Source organism: Vanessa tameamea, chromosome Z (genome assembly GCF_037043105.1).
Source record: "Vanessa tameamea isolate UH-Manoa-2023 chromosome Z, ilVanTame1 primary haplotype, whole genome shotgun sequence".
Classification (NCBI taxonomy): Eukaryota; Metazoa; Arthropoda; class Insecta; order Lepidoptera; family Nymphalidae; genus Vanessa; species Vanessa tameamea.
This window is the reverse complement of record NC_087341.1, coordinates 16,144,709-16,166,505: the sequence shown is the minus strand read 5'-3', so window position 1 is coordinate 16,166,505 and position 21,797 is coordinate 16,144,709. Positions and strand designations below refer to the sequence as shown.

General features: G+C 34.8%; 1 protein-coding gene across 1 annotated transcript in view; it reads right to left on the bottom strand.

Moving 5' to 3' along the window:
* Positions 1-899: 899 nt before the first annotated feature.
* LOC113404117 (otoferlin-like) overlaps positions 900-21,797 on the bottom strand; it is an 85,013-nt gene continuing 64,115 nt past the window's right edge. Inside the window, exons 9-26 of the mRNA XM_026644891.2 lie at positions 13,127-13,283; positions 8,730-8,916; positions 8,412-8,598; positions 7,833-7,956; positions 7,447-7,721; positions 6,662-6,855; positions 6,362-6,559; positions 6,091-6,207; positions 5,506-5,658; positions 5,233-5,433; positions 3,780-5,144; positions 3,570-3,704; positions 2,914-3,356; positions 2,234-2,523; positions 1,922-2,120; positions 1,601-1,839; positions 1,242-1,521; positions 900-1,167 (exon numbers count right to left, since the gene is read on the bottom strand). Of these exons, the coding sequence (XP_026500676.2) occupies positions 987-1,167; positions 1,242-1,521; positions 1,601-1,839; positions 1,922-2,120; positions 2,234-2,523; positions 2,914-3,356; positions 3,570-3,704; positions 3,780-5,144; positions 5,233-5,433; positions 5,506-5,658; positions 6,091-6,207; positions 6,362-6,559; positions 6,662-6,855; positions 7,447-7,721; positions 7,833-7,956; positions 8,412-8,598; positions 8,730-8,916; positions 13,127-13,283 (4,925 nt within the window). The 3' untranslated portion in view covers positions 900-986. The remainder of the gene's footprint in view (positions 1,168-1,241; positions 1,522-1,600; positions 1,840-1,921; positions 2,121-2,233; positions 2,524-2,913; positions 3,357-3,569; positions 3,705-3,779; positions 5,145-5,232; positions 5,434-5,505; positions 5,659-6,090; positions 6,208-6,361; positions 6,560-6,661; positions 6,856-7,446; positions 7,722-7,832; positions 7,957-8,411; positions 8,599-8,729; positions 8,917-13,126; positions 13,284-21,797) is intronic.

Sequence of the window (21,797 nt, the reverse complement as noted above, 5' to 3'; positions counted from 1 at the left end):
TCAAAATGTCACAGAAAAATAATACATTCCATTTTAAATTCAAATATGCTGTCCGAGACGATTTGACATTAAATTTCTGCTGTCTTGTATCTATCGATAATATTTAAAATTAATGGTGAAATTTAAAAATATACATTAAAAACATGACTCAAGTTCCAGAGTCAAAAATAAATTATGGGAGGCTTATATTAAAATATCTTCAACAGAGTAAAGACGGAGCAACGATCTCGGACGTCGTACAGCATCTTAGCGCAGAGCAAGGAAATGAGTCTCTCAACGAAGTGAATCAAACTGTTACGTCTATTTTAGAAAGCGGCACGGCGATGGGTTTTCTCGAGAGAAAGGGATCACGATTTCTTAATTGGATGGCACGAGAGATGTGCGGAAGGCGGCGACGGAAGAGCTGCTGTCGGCGGCGTTGCAGGCGTCGCATACGCAGGCGGTGCAGTCGTCGCAGGCGTCGCAGGTGTCGATGTGGATGACTCCCAGACCCAACCCAAGCCAAGCGAACAGTCAGATATCGTATTTAATATAGAGGCTTTGTTTTTGAACAAACTGCTTCTTGTTCATGTATTTTTGTTGTCTAATTTGTAATGAATTTGTTTTTCCTATAGCATGTCAACTTTGTAAGTTTGTGATAAATAAAATATACATATACTTTTAATATTTTATAATATATCATATAATTATTACATTTATAACGTAAACTATAGTTTTGGTTAACATGTGATAAAATGTTTGTTTAAATAAATATTCCATTAGATATTTGGTTAAAATAGAACATTTAACTTTACCTACAACAAGAACTTAGCTAAACATTGATTAAATAATACATTGAATAGAATTAAATATTTTTGATCAAATGTCTTTAAATGAGTAGTTAAATTATTATAGATAAGAACTATTAAAATTTTAAAATATCAATAATTTCTTATACATTTTAAAGTAATCTTGTAAACGGTTTCCTTTACTTTCATTCTCATGTCCTAAGCTCCGACGAATTTCTTGACAATATATCCAGGGAATGCATATATAAAGGAAAGTATCAAGATGGCCACGAGAATAAAGCAGCCATAGGCAACAATGTCCCATTTGTAGTTGTGCCACATGATGTAACGAAGAGACTTCAGCGGGTTGAAGAGCCACATGAACGAGGAATCCGGGCGACTGAAACATAAACGAGAAGATTAATCGGATCTCTGTTTAAATTGATTGTTATTAGTTAATATTAAATTACTTACTTTGGTCTATCCAAAGGATCGGGTTCGCTACGTCCTAACCCAGCTGGTATTTTATCAGCTTCCTCTCGCGTCAACAGATGTATCTCTGCTTCAACTTTTCCGGTGAGTTCCATTTCTTCAGTGTCACCTTTAATATAGAATGGCCACCACCCCTTAACACGTTTTTGCTTAAAAATGTTCACCATTGGGACTGATCCGTCGTTGCTCAGCATATGCAGTGTGCACAGCTTAGAAGATTTAGCTCCGCGTGGGAATCGATTTAGATCCAGGGTTATAGCACCTATGAACAAAATATTCACATTAATTTATTATTCTAGTAAATGAAAACTACTGAAAAATAAATCATATGCTTTATGTACCCAAAAAGTCATCAGTTGTGAAATGATCAGCATCCCAAACTTGCAATTCAAGTCGTGCTGGTATCTTGCATTCTGTTTCATCCCATGAAAAGACAGTTTCCTTTCGTGATATGACTATACGTTCTTCGGCTTCGAGATAGTCGAATGGATATATAAAACGCCAATTGAAATTGCCTTCACCAGTCAAAGAGCGATAGTGTATGTCTGTACTCTGGCAATCGTCAGGTCCTTTGAGCCACCTGAAAAAACATTTGATAGTGAAAAGTCGTTATTTACATTAAAGTATTACTGAAATAATAGATTCTGCTTTGTATTCCTTACCCCTTTACGTAAATGTCAGACATTTTCTCTCCTGTGAAGAAAGCGTCGTCTTCAAGCACAACGTCATCAGTATTCCAAATGATTACTCTCATCTCATAGGACTTGGGCTTGCGAGGCGAAATGTCCAGTGGTGGTCCTGGCAGTGGCATGTCCATCGGGAACATGTCTACCCACATCTGAAGACGACCTTGTTCGATCCCTTAAATTATAATTACTGTTATTTAACATCGATAAAACAGCTGAAGTATCGTTAAATAAATATTAATAAGCAACAATTTTTAATTCTTGGTTATTACTATGTTTGTCGATTACCTGGTTTACTTGGATTGTAAAGAGGCCGAGTTTCCACGTGTTCAGTTACTAGTTTAGTTCCTATACGAGGTACTTCGTCCCAACGATGTAGCACTACCAGTGCCATCTGCTCTTCCATTGTATCCGGGTCAGAAAACAGCTCAGTATCATTTAATGGCATGTTAAATATTGTACGGCCAACTTTAATACGACCGTATTCGTATATCGGTGGGTCGATTTTGCCGTCTTTGCAAAGTTTGGCCAATATCTGAGTAGGTTTCATTGCGTCGCGCCATCGATTATATCCTTGCCTTAATACAATAACAATATATTAGAACTAATTGAAAAAAGAAAATGAATTGTCATAATTGTGCTCAAATCGACAACTAGCGTTACTGCAAAAACGCGGAACAAGTTAACTCCAATGTATGTATATATTGTTTTGTTCTAGCGTCTCGTCTGTATAGTTTTCAATCGGCTCGAAATGTTATAACATATTATATTATAAGAATGGAATTTTGAAGTATCTAAGTTTTAAAATGTTTTTTGTTTTTGTTCAGGCATAGTGCATATGGGATAAATTGTGGATGTTATGATGATGTTAATATTGTGGCTTAAACATAAAAAATGATGATTGTAAAATATTTTGTTTATAATGTAAATTATATCTATTAAATTAATATTCTATAAAAATTACGTACTCCTCATATTTTTTGGGCAAGCCACAAGTTGCCCTGTGGCGGCTGTAAAAGCGATTTTCAAGATCGATTTTGGTTTCACCGATTAAATCATCGGAACCGAGTAAATCCCAATCATATACTTGTACAGTCAGCATAGAATCTTGAGGAATCGTGGCCTCGATTTCAAAACATTTGCCAAAGACTGGATTTAGTTGCTTCGACACATAATTTTCCTTATCACTAATTTTCTTTGAGCCCAGTTGTAGCACAATGTATGGATCAGCCTTCCCGTTCAAGTCCATCGGGTGAAGGTCAGTAGCCTTAACAATGTATACTCGTACTAAAACATGTATGGGCTCGTTATTCGGCACGCCTTGGAAAAATCCATGGTTGGGGTCAAATCCCATTATCGTGCAATCGTCTATTGCTCTCGGAAGAGGCCATTTATAAACTTTAACTGCGCCCTAGAACAAGAAATATTCTTATAAGTATATTAGAAAACTTGCCATAACAGAAGTGAATAAAAAGAGACAGAAAAGCACACAAAGTGGGGATAACATCAAGAGACTCATTGAATAATTATCAAAATTAATAGAAATGAAAAAAAGTTGAAGGTGTGATGTGCGAGATAAAGTTTCTAGATAATAAAGATTGTTTTTTTTAACTTTGAATTTTACCTTAAAGACTCCGACTATGCGAGTATCATCTTCTGAATCATCACCAGTTTTCTTGCCTCGATATAGTTCAAAGGACTGTAGCCATTCTTTGAATCCTTCGTATTCAGGCACAGCCTCAAGTTCGTGTGGTATTATCTATAAAAAAATAAACTGCTATCTATTTGCTTTTATTGATTATTATTTAAGTAAATAATTAAAATCACAGCTTACTCTTGTCAATGCTGAACGTGGAATTTCATTCTTCTTGGTCAAAACAGGTATTATTTTGGCTCTCGTAGGAGCTGATGACCGATGATTGGTTCCTCGTTCGGAACGAGGAGACTGAACTTCATCTCGGGGGGAACGTGTTTCGTCAACATATGTAAGTTGAGGTGTTTGAATGTTTCCCTGACGTTCCCTCTTGTTCTCTTTTTCTTCCTCAATCAAGAACTCAACAGATGCAAAATACTTTGTCCACCAATCTTTGTTGTCGTCGTCATCGTCTAGTACTGAAACCGTACTAGGTTTTCGGTTTTTACCACCATCAAACTTCATTACTTTTTTAGCCACCCCTGGCCTTCTAGAGCCATAGGGCATCGTCACACGACCATCGTGGAAGAGTAAAGGACAGCTTTCCCTGTCATTATCAACTGTATACACATCATCTTGAATAATACAATTAGCCTGTAAATCAATATTATGTAATTGAATCATAGACTTTTTGCGTTCCTCAATATCTCTCTCGCGTTTGCTCATCGGGGTGTAGATGTATTTGTGTATTGAGTTGATAGTATGCGTTCCGACGAGTGTTACTCTTCCAAAACTGCGGCAATCTACAACTCGAATAGTCAGGGGTGGTCGATATAGGTCTTGATCCGGAAGCTCGACGTCAATGTACTTCACGGGTGATGAAAAATTTGGGTTCCGTTTTGCATTTTGTATTACGGTAGAATAGATAATGTGTCCAGCACATTCAATGTCCACTCTGGGTCTATCTACTGTTAGAAGATGAATGCGCTTTACGTCACGCAAGCCCCAAAACAAAACTTCAATACGATATTTTGATAAAGTTGGACGTATTCCTTTTGGAACAGGATATCGTATTTCAAGGGGTTGATTTTCCGGACACTCCTTAGGAGGAGGAAGCTCTGGCAAACTTGACGTTGAATCTTTTGGTGGTATTTCAAGAAGTTCAAACGTAGCGAGTAGTTCCCCGGCTCCATCATCACCTCGCGTGATCTCATACCACTCCAAGGAAGGTGGAAATTGTGGTTTCTCATATATCTCATTAAAAGCTTTTACATGTGGTCTAGCAATCGTACGTCCAATATATTCGGATTTACCAACTTGATCTTGATCAAATATCTCGACAACGATGGTAGGGGGTTCTGTTTTGATCTGGTCTATGGTACTGTATAATGTAATGTCTTGAAAAACGAGAAGTTCATCCCAAGTCGGGCTCAATGTTTCATCAATAACTTTCGTAGTAGCGCTGCATTCTTCGATGACTACTCTTGCGAAAGGGTCTGATAATCCTGAAGAATCTGAACCTATTAGCGATCTAGCTTGGTAAATATAGGCCCGCATTTGAAAAACCTGCAATAAAATACAGTGTGTGGGTTTTCTTTCTAGAATAAATAACGACATCCTTTAATTAATGACTACAGAATTATTGTATACTTACATGTTTTTCAAGATAATATATCGAAGTAGGAGCATTAGATCTTAATTTGTCAGCATTTTTTAATTCATTATTATATTCAAAGCCTTGGGGAAGGCCATCGATGTAATGTTTCTTGTCTTGAACGACACCAAGCCACAAGTATACATTGACCTTGGCCGGTACCGCCCACCCACTTGGTAGAGATGCCCGTTTTCCAGGCCACTATTTAAAAATATATGTATATAATATATAATTTATCTCCGAAAATAGTCACACAGTGATAAAAAAAATTACCTTCATGAACATTGACTGTATCTTCCCGCACATTCGTCCAGTCTCATCTCGACTTTCCGAAAATATAAGATCTCTGGCACTGAACCTTTGGTAAGCGAGACGCTTTCCTTGGCTTATCATCCAAAGAAAAATATCTGGCATGGCTTGTTGCGCCTAAAAATATGATATATAAAACTTAACTAAAAGAAAAAATATAACTTACTTACTACAAAATAATACTTTACATACAATATCCACTCTTATAATCAATAAATTAAAAAACAAACGACCCAAATATTCATATCTTATTACAAATTATGCGTTTGTCCTATTTGCTGTTGAAACACTAGGACCTTGGTCGAGCAGTGCAAAAGGCTTCATTAAAAATATAAGACCTCGCCTTATCGCGTCCACTGATGACAGGAGGACTGGTTCATTTCTTTTTAACGATCCTTATCGGAATTGCGATTCAACATGGAAATGCTGCCAGCATTCTTGCCATCATTCCACGCGGTCACGATTTATACAGTAACTTGTTTCTTATGTTTAATTCTTATTTATATCTAGTTAAGGACTTAATGTTAATAATATTTTATTTTTACTCACATCTTCACATATCTGCTTCAGCCTGTTCAGATATGAGTACGCAGTACGCAGGCGTTCTTTTAAGGAATTTTTCGTTATTAGCGCCTTTAGACTTCTCGTCGAAACGCCAATTTGATCCTGCAATATGATGCTCTGTTAGTATACTTATATCATCATACATATCTGACTGTGATGTGACGTTTGTACAATGGTTAGCTTATAAAAGCTCAGATCTCGGGGTTCATAATATATTTTATACTTTATACAGTCATGTTGAGGTATTGGTACTTACAATTTCTGATATGCATAATTTATGTCTTTCACGGTCAAGCTTGGTGTTTCCAATCGGTGGTGAGTCATTCATATGCTTTACGTAGTTGGCACAAGCCACGCTCACAGCCTCTAAGGCTGACTTCAGACCGGCCAAGCAAGTATTGTCGGGCCCTTCATCGCTATGTAATGCTGTATAAGCGTTCTCGAGCCCCTCATCCTGTACATTTTCATTAAAAAAACGGAAATATCATCTTAACATTAAAAAAACATAGTAGCTGCATTTTTATGTTGGTATAATTATTGTTAAATTAATACTTACAAAGAGGTCAATGATGTTCGCAATTAGGTTAGAGTTGTACATGCGCCGGCGATGATCCGGCCAAATACTGCGGACTTGCATGCACTGTTTGGTGTCCCAATATGGCAGATAATAGTAGTGCTTGTCACCACAAGCAACAGCTTTGACGGGTACTGTCGTACTCTGCCAGTAACCCGTGTCTGAACTTAGTTCATCTGGAAGTTTTCCAATGCTGTACTATTACATACTGTACTAATCGCATAGATTTGACTATCCGCCAATTTGAAGTTTATTTGAATTGCTTAAAAGATGCGACCAAGACGTATAGGTATGAGCTACCTTTTCCAGAAAAAAAGTGTTTATTTTTTTAATACTTTGTGTCTATTAAGACCTTAGCAGTATTAGTCTACTTGGTGGTAGGCTTTTGTGGTAGATCCTCCGGGTAGGTACCACCCACTCATCAGATATTCTACCACCAATCAGCAATACCCAGTGTCGTTATGTCCCGGTTTGAAGGGTGAGTGAATCAGTGAAACTACAGGTACAAGGGATATAACTTCTTAGTTCCCAAGGTTGATGGCGCATTGGCGATGTAAGGAGTGGTTAATCATTCTTACGGTGGCATTGTCTATGGACGGTGGTGACCAATAACAATCAGGTAACCCATTCGCTTGTCCGCCTACATAATTATATCATAAAAAAGTAGTAGAGTTAGGACTTGATCCTATGGTGTCTGAGCTTTAATGTTAGATTTGTGTCTAAAATGTTAACATTATGGTGAAATAATTTAAATATGATAGTCATACCAAGATCGACGTTATCTAAATCTTGAGCTCTCCTTAAGGATTGATTACGGCCATCAATAGTGTTTCCAGCGTTACCGATGCTCAGCTCAAACTGAATCGGCTTGTCAACAAGACTCTTGTCGATCATGTGAACATCGTATATACATCCAAATAGGAAAAATTGCTCGTTTTTTTCGTACGAAGCCTCATGTATAGGTATAATGGGTTCAATTACGACATTCGACGATGGAAATTCGAAACTGTCGATGATCTCAGTACGAATTGAGACGAGAACCCTGTAAAATGTAAATTTATAACGATTGGCTGTCGTCGTCGTTCACTTTACATTCTGGTTTGATTCATATAATATGATATTGGAATAAACAGGAATATGTGCCGATGCTTACCGAGCTCGATATGCGACGCCTTCTCCCATTCCCAAATTTAGATCGGAATGCTGATCTAATAGGGTGTAATCACGAGTGGATCCATACATATAAATGTAAGATGGTCCGAATGTTGGTAAAAAACCTAGCAAGAACAATGTATTATAAAATAAATATAACAATGTCATTGATAACATGTCGTATTATCCAAGATGGGATTCACCTGTCTTAGACATTACTATAATTAATTGTCTCCAGGATATATGAGTAAACTCAACAAACACCTATTGACGTGTAGTAAGGAAGAAAAGGACACACATAACAACAATTTACATAATAAGCTTTTGGAAGAAACTGATCACCATCACGATGCATTGCCTTGAAAGGCATTAATATTACGAAAAAAAATCAGCTTAGATGAAGGGCAGCCGAATGATAATCGTATCTTAAATATAATTAAACTGAATTGTGTTATAAATCGTAATTAGTTTAACGATTTGTTAAGCAAATTTTTGGGTACGATTATCCTTTAAGAAAGAATACTAAAATAATTGGGCATTTTTCGATGATCACCTAAAAATATATTAGCTATATACTTACCTCCATCTCCATCGTAGGAAATAGTTCTCAGGTCGATAAAATGGGTGCCGATGACACTCGGATGTACTGGGTGGTTGTCTCTAAGTTGTATCCTGATGCGCTGGCACAGCGGCGGAAACATCTCCGTAAATACTATTTGCTCATTCCATAGTGGGTTGTATGAATTTTTCTTCACCGATGTGTAACCCTAATTCGAGGTCCAAATTTAAAAATCGAAATATCGGAATATTTTGCAGTTGTAATTTTGTTATCTTTAAAAACTGGTCATACGAAAATGAAAAGAAATAATTTAATGTATAATCTATACATCATACTTACAATCATACCGGCGAAGGAGACGTGTACATAAGGATCTACGAGATCTTGCCTTTCTCCAGTAAATGCTTTTTTAACATTTGCCATGAGGGAATAGTTCATCTCTGGGAGGCCATCGGCCTTGTAAACCTTTATTATGAAGCGAGCACGCTGACGCTCGAGGGGCACACCATCCGGGAGCAACAGGTTTCTAGAATAATTTCGTTATATATTTAATCAATAATGAAATTCGTCTAAAATTACTATATCTCTAATTAGAATATACATAGAATATTTTATTAAAAGGCATTCGTTTTCACAATTAATTCAAGCATAATATTGAATTAATATTTGTATCCAATTTTAGTGCAGCCCGTGAGAAAACGGACCATCGCACTGGTGGAGTTGTGGACGCGTTATGATAATACTATCCGCGCAGAAGACAGCCATTCAAAAACTCCACATAACCCGAATTTCCACCGTTAACCTTGGCACCGTTCTAGTTCGTTTGAACCGCACAGTTGAAATCATTAAGATAATCAACAGCAGCGCTTTAACAAATTTGTCTTTAAACAAATGTACAGTACTTAATACATAAATACGTAGCACAATGCTTAAGTTGAATTTGTATTGCAATATTATTTCTACAAAGTAAATAAAACATCAAAGAGTACATTCGATTCGTGCTTAAAATAAAATAAATTGTTTTCAACTGGACCCCCAAGGTTTCTGAGCCCCGGAGCGAGCAGCTGTGCTATGTTCGAGAATGAAAACATACCAAGTGAACTTTATTTATGGCATTTGTGAGAGATTTCTTTTATAATTCGCAAAGAGAATATTCCAAAATGAACTTTCTTCACGGTACAATTGTAATGAAATGTAAAATGATTGTTTACATTTATTAACGTCATTCAAATAAGTAATTCGTTAGTGACGCGGTCCATCGAGACCTGCGTTTCAGAAACCCAATTCGTTATGCCATAATCGATTCAACATTAAGCGTCGCTGTATATTATTTCAAGATTAAAAACGGTCCGACTTAAATTATTGAAAATAAGGTCACTTTCAATTTGAACACGGTTGTAATTAGTCTATCGTTCGTTTAGTAGGCATTACGAGATTCATAAACAAGAAATAAAATATGTATGTCGTGACATTTAAGATATAAGCCCCGTTGCTAAAATATGTATGGATGTCGTGACATTTAAGATGTAAGCCCCGTTGCGATATAAACTAAGGACATCGATAATTTTTATTACCTTACTTTATTTACAAATAGATGTTTTAAATAAACTTACTGAATATTCGGCAAACCCGCATTGGGTCAGTATTGTGGAATAACCTTCTCCTTAAACGGAGGGGAGGCCAATGCTGGGACAGGCTACGTTACACTGCGGTGGCTTGGTAGGCTCGAAAAGCTTTACTTTGCCTGTTTTCTAGACTTTGAAGAAGATAAGTGCCATGGAATGATTTTTGGAAAGGAATGTATTTAGGAGAACGAATGAAAGTTTTCTGGAAGTTATTAATTTTTCTAATAAAAAATATGGTAATCGTCGTTCGTTCATCTTTATAAATTAACAATTGTCTATATATAAAGTATTCATTACCTAAGGTGGTGATAGTTGTATCAAAGACCATTTATTTCTGATGATGACATTTTTAAATTAATGTTTAGGCATATCAACGAATGCTCTCGTATCAGCTGTTACGTACGTGCAATTCGCCATATAAGCAGGAGATGAAATTATGATAATATGTATTTCCTAATATGTCGATAGTCGTGGATTAAAATTATGAAAATGATTATGCATTTTTAAAAATTCATCAATCTTGTGAATAAGGGGCAAAAGTATACTCGTCAGTTGACGTTAGAAGTGTGGAGAACGTTAATATTTTATGATAGTTAGTATTGAAATGAAATTAAAAACGTGGAATTCGGCATTTAAAAGTCTGAACTGAAGAGCCTGAAACAAAACCATATCAAAGTGATTTTACTACCTATATCTCTGCGTGTACAACAGAAGTATGACCTGAAGATTTTAAATGAATATATTGTTTAATTGATAGTCGTTGTTGAGGAACTATGCTCTTTCTTCCCGAGACCGAGAATAAGGGGTGACCGAAAAACTGTACTATTTAAAAAATGGCTTGGTTTTTGAGAAGTTTTCGATCGGGAATTTCTCTAGCATTTTTGTTCCACTGCTGATCAACGGTCTATTCGAATATTAGGGAGAAAGTTTATCTATTTTAAATATTTACATCAACGTCAATAAAAAAAGAGTAACTACTGAGTTTCTTGCCGGTTCTTCTCGGTAGAATCTACATTCCGAACCGGTGGTAGCTTTACTTTAAATAGTTTGTTAAATGACGATTCAAAAGTGCTTGTAAAAGCCTACTTGAATAAAGTATATTTTGATTTGATTTGAAAAACTCAACTAGAAAATACGGAGCCGCTCGAAACCATTATAATAACTTAAAAATAGGCCAAAAATATTTCTATTATGTGAGATAGGCCCTAATCTTGTTCAATTAAGTTTTCGGTAGTAAAGAATCCAAAAGTGATAAAGCGGGAACCCTCAACAAAGCCGCGTCACGTCGAAAGCGTTAGCAGGAGATAATAGCGTGACATAAAAACTAATCGAAAAGAGACTGATGCTTATAAATCGTGGTTTTATATAAAAAATATTTTGGCAGCGGTTGTATTTCAAATATATATATATATATATATATTTATATTTTTAGGAACTCACGAGGTCCCCATAGCACCACCCCTTCATTTGGGGGAGCTATTCCAGCGAGATAAAAAACAAACGCTTCAAACAGTAATATATTGTGTGTAAAAAATATTTCAAATTTCAATACAATAAAAAAATACTGCTAGTATAGCGTAGAAGCAGGTAGCAGTTCACGTTTGTGAATAACAACAATAAAAACTTCGAAATTCGAAAACAAATTAAACGTATTCATCGCTGGTATCTTACTATTATTTCTAGAGACTAAAAATTACCAAAGCTAATATTAAACTGAAAAAAAACGAGATACAAATTGGAAACTGTTGATTCGTATAAAAATTCTAACTCTCCAAAGCTGGAAATAAACCGAAAAAATAAAAAACAGAATATTCACTCTATAGCAAATCTTGTTGAAACTGAGCTTTAATCATGAACTAAAAACTAAAATATACACTTATTTCATAAATAAATATAGCATGTTATTCTTTAAACATACGAGGTTTCTATGAGACCCTTGACATTCGTTGTGGAATATATAAGTAAGTACAGTTGCGCTCTAAAACTCAACATTTAATTTAATGATGTTTACATTTTTTTAAAACGAAGCCCAGAACACTGTCTTTCCAGTAAATTTAGATTAAGTGAGAAGAAAAATAACACAAACACAAATACTATGACAGAAGTGAAACGTGAGGCACGGTTTCAGTGTTAAACGTTTCATTTTTAAATGTTACAAAACTCAACACAACCAGATCCACCTTCATAAATAGCACATTGCAATAATATATTCCAAGATTGATAACATTAAAATTCTGTAAATTTCCTACTGCTAGGCTAAGACCTCCTCTCCCTTCGAGGTTTGGAGCATATTCCACCACGCTGCTCCAATGCGGGTTGGTGGATACACATGTGGCAGAATTTCGCCGCCGCCGACCAAAAGATGAAATAATTATAAACACAAATAAAGCACATGAAAATTCAGTGGTGCTTGCCTGGGTTTGAACCCATAATCATCGATTAAGATGCACGCGTTCTAACCACTGGGCCATCTCGGCTCTTAAATGTTGCTTATATTTGTGATTATTTAATGAAATTAGCTAATAGATCTGCGATATTACTATGCGCTACAAATACTATTCAACTTCAACTCTTGCGTCCACTTTGATTTTATTTCAAAAGTTCTGACCACAACCTCGCTGACCTTCATAACTATTTTATCATGGATCCATAATTATAACCTATTCTAGACCAAAGGTTTATTTTTCTTTTCTTCTCCTGTGATTTGAATAGGCTATGCAGTAATTTAAATAAAGTTAGCCCTTAATGTTTATAGTGTTCTTGTATTTAATCAAACCCAAAACCTTTAACGGCATTTCGAGTAATTTAAACAGTCATAAATTCCTATGTCTGTCATGCCAGTAAATCTATTACAGTTTGGTCAGAGTTGTATAGTTTGTAGCCTTCCACTTCACAACAAAGTTATACATAAAAAAACTAACAATTAATTATTGAATATTTCGTATCTTGTTCGTTTTTTAGTCTAGTTCTTATTAGTGGATTGTCATCGATTCTGAACCTGATTATGACTTTTATCAAATACCTACTTAAATAATTTCTGCGTCAATAAACCAAATCTGTCAGGGTTTTCGATTTTCTAAAATATTTTTATGTAAGAAAAGAAGTACTCACGCTTCTATGTCGTCATCGTCTTTGTCACTCTTGGGAGGAATCTTGATAGGATCTCCTTTTCCGATAACGGTGATGTCACACTTGAGATAGCCCTTCGCACCGGCAGCCATGTCATCGGGGTCAGTAAGCAATGCCCACTTGTGGTAGAATTGACGGTCTGCGGACAAGTCCCGATATCAGTTATACAGATAAACATCACGCTTTAAACTTAGACTAAAGCGCTAGAATTACAATTGTCCCTTTCTATCTTGGAGGTTAGAAGTACTAACTAATCTACGAGATAGTAGGATATTTTTCCATTTGTAAAAGAAGTGTGACTAATTACGTATTGAGATTAACTCTGGATGATTTTTTATTAATTATTGGTATCCATATTTAACGTTTCATAGATAAGATAATGTACTATACTCGTAAGTACTCTGAAATATTCATACTTTCATTTCCCGACATATTCACAAGGATTATGATATAATTTACGTTGTTCATAATGTTTTATATTGTTTTGATTTTCGTGTGTGCTGAATAATCTCTTTGAGCAAACTGATTTAGTATAATGTTTATTGTGTGTTTAAGTAAAAGCGGGTTATATTACATAAGCCAGGATTACTAAAGGCTAAAAAGGTCTAATCTCAATTATATAATGTATTTTTATATATAATTATTGAAAAGAGATACTGCTACAAGAGTTTCATTAAATTATTCCTAGATTGAGTAATTAACTTATAAGCATAAATACTTGAGTGAACTTGACGTCTCAGTGAAATAATTAAATTATTCATTATCTTATGTCATACAAAGGCGAAAATTATGATATAAATACTGAATAAAAAATTATGATATAAAAAAGTTTAATTAAAAAACGTCGAAACTTATGATGATTTTTTGAAACAAAGATCTTTTACTGTTATTTTTACTCAAAGACTTTAAAGAATATCTTTCCATTTCTTCTCTCGTATTCTCATATACGTATGCGCCATCAAAAGTAAAAATCGAATTAATCGTTAAAATATACCGATGGATTACTTATACTTAGCTTTGATAGCCATTACGAGATTTAGACACAAAACATAGTATATTTTGCGTAGAAGGAAACCCGAAACTCTCCGCAGAACGCGAGTGAGAAATGTCAGAATATGATGAAATACTACCGACTATGGACTATAATAATATATTGATAGGATATATGTATCAAAGTCATGTATGAAATAAATTCTTACAGAATCGCACTGCTGAACGTTACCTATACCTATCGGAGCGCCTTAAGTAAATGTCTGAATGTGACTCTCAAAGCTTGTAGATATATATTATATAGCCGAACACATACACGCCAAGATTTACTCAATCCGTTTACATTTTGAAGAAACATTCGCATTGCAAAAACATGGCTACAATATTCGCTTATTTACAAAACGAAATAGCAGAATATTCAACAAGTTCGCTGAGCGTTATATTGACAGCAATGCATTTGCAAAGATTAAGTACACACGATCCAGTTGATTACATAAATTAGCACGAGAGCTGTACTTGGCTACCTGTACTAGCAAATATTTGAATTTAGTTCAGCATATAATGTCGATTATGCAGTATTTTTACTTGCAAAAAATAAAAATAAATGAAGAAGTAATGTTTTCCATAAACGAATAATGTTTTGAGTAATAGGTCTCGAAAATAAATTATAGTGATATTTTTAGGATTCTATCAATTTGCTAACTAGATTAATATATTTATGTCAAATTTATATTGATCTTCACACAGAGTGTATAGATATTTCAACTGGTCTTGTTACTGTTGCAGAGTTTCTGACTTTTTCTTTCACGATAAAATTGACATTCCGTATCAGCGATACCCTAACATTTATTCTTGTAACATGAACATTTTAAAAGTGATCATAAGAAATAATTCATTTATACTTTCCTCAAAAGTAAAGCTAAGTAAAGCTTAGAATTTTATATGATAGACGGGAATTTTATACGGACATGGAATTACAATTGTGATTCATTGGTATACAAGAAACGGGTTTTTTAAATATCAATGTTGTGATGGTTTTAATATAACAGGTGAATCTGCGTAGGATATAATCATAAAAAAATGTTTATTTATACGAAAAAAAAATTACAATTTATATTGATAAAATAATAATACTGAGAATCTTGATTAATAGATATCTGTTGCTAATATAATTTAATGAATATCAATGCGAATGCTGGTCACCTGTCATCAAGGCATCATTTTAATTTACCTATACACAAAATAAAATATATAATACATAAATGAATATATATAAATTATTAATAATATTATTTTAATGAAAAAATTAAACAACAATATTCAGGCGGATGGGCAATTGAACCCCCTCATGGTAAGTGGTCATCACTACCCATAGGTATGTCGCAAATGCGCCACCAACCTGGGGCGCTGAGATGTTATGTCCTTTGTGCTTGTTACACTGGCTCACTCAACCTTCAAACCGGAATATATTATATTCAAAGTAAAAGAAGCAGAGATATATCATATTATAACAAAGCAGTGAATAAGTAAACTGTGACATTAATACTAGCTCCGTAAGCTTCTACCGACCGGTGAGCTCTTTGTGGCAACACTGGGTCAGAAAATAAACACTAGCGTCCCAGCCGTAACAAACACCGAAATGTCCCGTAATATTTGTCGGCTTATTTATCTGCGTAGAAATATGTTACCCAGTTGTTTGTAATAAGTTTAAAAATAGCTTAATATCACTTTTTATAATGTTTATATTTAAACGGTGAACTCAAAAAACACGCTTGGTTACCTGTCAAAAAAATCTATCCTCATTTGCCATTGCATTTGATTATTTATTTATTTGTTTTGTTCTCAGCCTGATACCTTATAAGTGGTCACCAACGCCCGACATTACATTGGCGTTATGTTATACCATCCTTATGAACTAAGATATTACGGCCCTTGAGCCTGCAGTTACTTACTTACTTTTCAAACCAGAACACAGAGGGTGCCCAATACACATGTGTTAGCCACTAGATTTGTGCGTCAGTTTACTAGTCTCAAATGAGACAAACAAAAACCTGCATTGGCCAGGAGGACATTATGATTAACTAAAGAAAGAATTAAACTGACGCCGTTAACGTGCGAGTCTCTTTTAATATGCAAATAGCCTTCAGGCGGCGCTTATTTTTTCCTGTATTTCTATTTTTTATTATTTTATAATATAAAATTATTTTCCCATTATAAGAGGTCACTCTCACCTGTAGACACTGGGCTTGTAAGATATACTGTATAAACGACTTTTCTACTGGCTCACTAAGCAGTCAAACAAGGTCACTGTAATACAGATTATTGCTGGATGTAATTCATGAAACTCATAAATGACAAACCAAATGATTCAAACATCGCGGTATCGGCGACTTTGAACATAAGTTTTGTATATTACTGCAGATAAAACTTTTTATAACAACGTAACTTTGTGATTACTCCGGAACCTTTTTTGTCGAATGCTCTCAAAACTTTAACATGAATACCAAAACTACGAACAAATGGCAGCTTCAGATCGACAAAGTGGTGCTTATCATTATATCATCTTAACATTATTTTTTTATAGTTATACGCATTTTCAACAGGACCAGACTTACAAAAGTATTAAAATATTTTAAGTATTGGGTCACACGAGTTGTGTGAGGTTGGCAATTTACGATGCTTTTATGCGCATAATATTCCTCGACAATTGTTTTTATTGTAATGGCTTATAATTACAGCGCTGTAAAAGTAATATAATAAATCGGTGTAACATTTTTTCTTCGCTTTATTTTCAAAATGCGAGTTTTTGTGATTGTGGTTCAAGGCCTTTCCTTGTTCTTTGTGCTTTAAGATCGAGTCTTTGAAGTCTACAAAGGTAAGTTATGTTCAAGAGCAAAGTGTGCATCAGAAGTGGCATAGTGTGTCGGGCGTATAACAAAGACTTTTACGGACGAATGTGTTCAGAAATGTAGTAACAAATAAATATGTCAATCAAATCAACGTTTGTTTGTATTGTTTGGTCACACATTATTTCTAAAAATAATAAATGATGATATTACACTGTGTTTTTACTTATAAAAAGGCAAATAGGTAAATAGACATATTGGTAATAATTGATCAAAACCGGGATTAACGAGCTATCACTAATAGCTAGCAAGAAATCAAGGTAATGATTAGTCTGTAAATGGTTCTGTACTGGCAAAGACTCGATCATTTTGAGGAGAAGAGCTAGGCCTAAACCACCACGCAATTCCAATGCGTCTTGATGGATAAATGTGACATAATTAAATCCAACACTTGCGAGTTATCTCACGATATATTTCTCCACCGCCGAGTACGAGATCAATCCTTAACACAAATTATATAGTTCTTGTCTGGGCTTGAACATGCAATCTTTTTTCAAGGAGTATTTTGGCTGTGTGACTTTTGACTCGACTAACTTAGTGAGTAAGACTAGTGAAAATTACTAAATCTGAAATTAAAGACATTTGGGCCCTGTTGCCGAAGATTGTACGGATTTAAAGTAATCGAGTTTATTTTAATATAGTAGGTAGTATTTCTATGAATACTTGTTTTTAATTTTTTGTGTTTTTAATTGTAAATATTTTATTGGTTCATTCATAATTTCATTTGTATTCAATGTCCGGTCGAAATAACTCGCGCGGTCAGCTCATATTTGCATATTCTAGTTCCATTTCGAATGCAAAACTAATTCTCCATGGCTTTTAACCGATTGTATGAATATGTATGTATCGGATTACAACGCACTCGAAATATTGAAATTGATTCAGAAGGTATATAAAAATGTAAACGTCCGTCTGAAGGTCTGAATTTAATTTAAAAAGCAACGTTAGCCACAACTTTTATCTGTATTCATTGAAATATATATAGGAAAAAATGTAATGAATTTAATATATCGGAAAGAAAACTTGTTTGTTAATCATGGCTTACATCGTATTTTAAGTAAAATTTTAAACCGTCAATGCAGTTTGATTCTATCAGTGGGCACACCGGAGTGAATAAAGGTACAATGTCTAAATAAATATATCAGATCCAAATATTATTAAAATATGGTAGTCGAAAGAAATGATGATGGCGCAGAGACATGCAGCCGGTATCGTTTTCATTTCAAGGATGGAAATATTATAAAATTATTATATAATATATTAAAAATATGTTCATGATAATTTATAAAAAAAAGTATTGTTATTTTTTATAATTGAACGCGTATCTTCCAAATTATTTTAAATACCGCCGTATAATTTGACCGCATACTTTAATGTATCAAACTTCGAATTTAGAATATCGACAATTAACAAACTAAGTTATTAGATTGTTAAGAGAATAACGTAGGATTGTTTAAAAAAATTACCCAGTGGAAATCACAAAGCGGTTTGCCTCAGGATACCCTTCCGCTTTTCCTTTACCGCCGAGGACGAAACTAGTTATACACAAATTAGACACGTGACAACACAATCTTAACTCTGTGCCACGCGTTTCAACCCGTAGTCAGAGGTAGTTTTAAACTTCCACTTGTCATCTCTGCTGTGAGAGAATAGAGAAGCAAAATAAACTTGACATTGAATCGAATCGATATCATTGGACGATATTTGGAATAATGTGTTCGTTATGAGACCAAAAATTAGCGTTTTGAATATCAACGTTCATCGTAACGAATTAATGTCACACAGGGATGCCATCGTTAATTTTTATTATTGTCAAATTAAGTAACGACGATACAAGGTAATAATGATAATATTATTTGGTTTGGAATGTTTGCAACACGTTTGAATGTAATACGGGATCTGGTAACCGACTTCAGCGGGTAATTGTCTGCCATCTGAGCGTAAACATGGCGGGAAATTAAATTATAGGAGGGAGAAATATAAAAAGAAAGAGCGATTTTTTATGAGTCTTTTTTCGTAGAATATTCTAAGTGTAATGTATAAAAGTTTACGATACCACATACTTTTAAAAAATACATATTAATAATAGCAATATTTTATTTTGTAAAAGAGGTCGGCGGATAGGTTCATCACCGCCCATAGACATTAACGCCATAAGATATATTAACCATTCCTTACATCGCCAATGCACCATCAACCTTGGGAACTATGAGTTGTGACCATAGTGCCTTTAGTGACACTGACTAATTCACAATTCAAACGGAACTCAATAAAACTAAAAATTGTCATTTGGCGAAAGGATATCGGATGAATGGGTTGGTACTTACACAGACGGTGGGTACGGCACAAAGCCTTGTCACCAAGTTCATATCATCATGTCTTGTTTCATGTCAAGCTTAATATTTTTTTATCCTAAATGATAAAACGATCAGATGACTATCTTCTTAGTGGTGACGACTACTCATAGACTTTAAAATAAATGACTTGTTTAAAGAGAATTTACAATTGGCCCATCATTTATTCCACCATAGGTTCTTTACATCGCCGTTTGGTGAGTGAGCGAGACAGCATAATTCCAAAACATACGAGGAACGTAAATATTAAATTAGAATAATCAGGTCATCCTTCATATCGAGCCAGTATCTAAAATCCAGTAGAAAAAATAGATCGACGTCAAGTTGAAACTTAGCAAAAGTAAGCTAAGTAAAAAAAGCTAAATTGAACTCTGTGAAGTCTGATTTAGTTGAAGCAAACTTGTTACAAATTAAACAGATCTTCGAAGAGCTCTACTTTAAGGTTCTCAATTATCAATAGTTTTTATTATTTGTAAGAATAAACTACGGACTTGGCTAATTAAAAAACGTGACCGGTAAAAAGAGAAGCGACTCCTTTTGATAAATTAATTCAGTACCACTACGGACTTTTCGGGCAATTTTTACTTTCCTCTATAAAAAATATTTTACAAAGGACTATGTCGGGTTATTTTTTTAATTTCAAATATCATGAGCATACAGAATATGACTCAGTAGCAATGAATACTGTTGATCCAGATAAATACGATTGCTCGACAAACGTTCCAACTAAAGTGTGTGTGATCAAGGGAGAACTATCTTACTTTGCACGTAAGAGGATATTACCAGCATCTCCGACACCGACTGCAGGATGTTGCATTCATTTCCGATGGTCTATTTCTAGCTCGAAAAGTTTATTAAGTATTCAGGTGATTGTACATTTCTTTAATTCAACGGTTTAGTTACTTTGTGTGGATTTAATCTTGCAACTGAATCGAAACCACTTTTATCCAATCGATTGAGCACAACATTTGCGCGCACTTTCGTTTTTTGTTACATTATATTCTGATATACTAAGTTTTGTTACGAATTATAAAGAAATTCGCCAACGGGGCCTGCCGCTGGGTGGTGGCTGGTTACACGGTAATTGGTCTTGAGGGGCTCCAAATATTCGTAGCAATAGTACAATGTTCAACGGAAATAATGTCTATATTATGGGAAGAAAAATAAAGTGAATTTTGTATATTAAGCGGGAAATTTGAAACGGCATTCTTTCCGCCAAAATAAATTTATATTTCTTGCAACATTCTCCGGGTTGCAAGAAATAAGATAATATAAATGTATGAATATTATTTTCAGTTGTCGTGGTCAATGTTTTTTTTTTTATTTAATTACGACAGCTTTTATTTAAAAATCGGCTCTTAAATAAAAGCTGTCGTAATTAAATAAAATCTCGGCTCTAAGAGCCAAGATGGCCCAGTGGTTAGAACGCGTGCATCTTAACCGATGATTTCGGGTTCAAACCCAGGCAGGCACAACTGAACTTTCATGTGCTTAATTTGTGTTTATAATTCATCTCGTACTCGGCGGTGAAGGAAAACATCGTGAGGAAACCTGCATGTGTCTAATTTCAACGAAATTCTGCCACATGTGTATTCCGCCAACCTGCATTGGAGCAGCGTGGTGGAATATGCTCCAAAAAAACCTTCTCCTCAAAGGGAGAGAAGACCTTTAGCCCAGCAGTGGGAAAATTACAGGCTGCTAATGCTAATTATTTAAAAATCGTGTTTGAATTTTTGAGTTTCCATTAGATTTGAGATGCCTATGTTGATTTTGAGATCCACAACTTTCCAACATTTTCTCGCCCTGTCTTGGAGTTGATACAGCCTATCCTGTTCCATTTATACGATTCGAGTTGAAAGACAGCTCTCTCTCATAACATCAGTTAGTTCGTTCTTGTACATAACAACCCTCACACAATTTTTTCTCGTAACCTACTCCTGCCTTATAAAATTAACTCTTTATGAGAAGATTACCCAGCTCAGTAGAAAGATATTCCGCATGATATTTTCCTTTTCAAGGACTCCGAACCGATGGTATAAATTTAGGATCGGTTCGGTGTTTTTGGAATGAAGTTTTGATGAAAAATTATAACCTTCTTAAGGAAACAGAATCTGTAAATTTTGACTTTCAAAGGCAGGTACTATTGTGATTTAATATAAAACGATTTTTTTAAATGAGTGCCTTTCTCATCGTATAGTCAATAACCTGGAGATACATACTGCCCAAGACATGCGAATATAATGCTTACTGCCGGCTTTAACTTAGAGTTTCTAGAAAGAAAAACCCAATTAACTTTTTATTATTTGGACCCGAAATTTACCTCGACCTGGGGACAGTTCAATTAAGGCCAATACAAAAACGAACAGAACACGTATCTGAACTCAGTCGTGTTTTATCAGAATT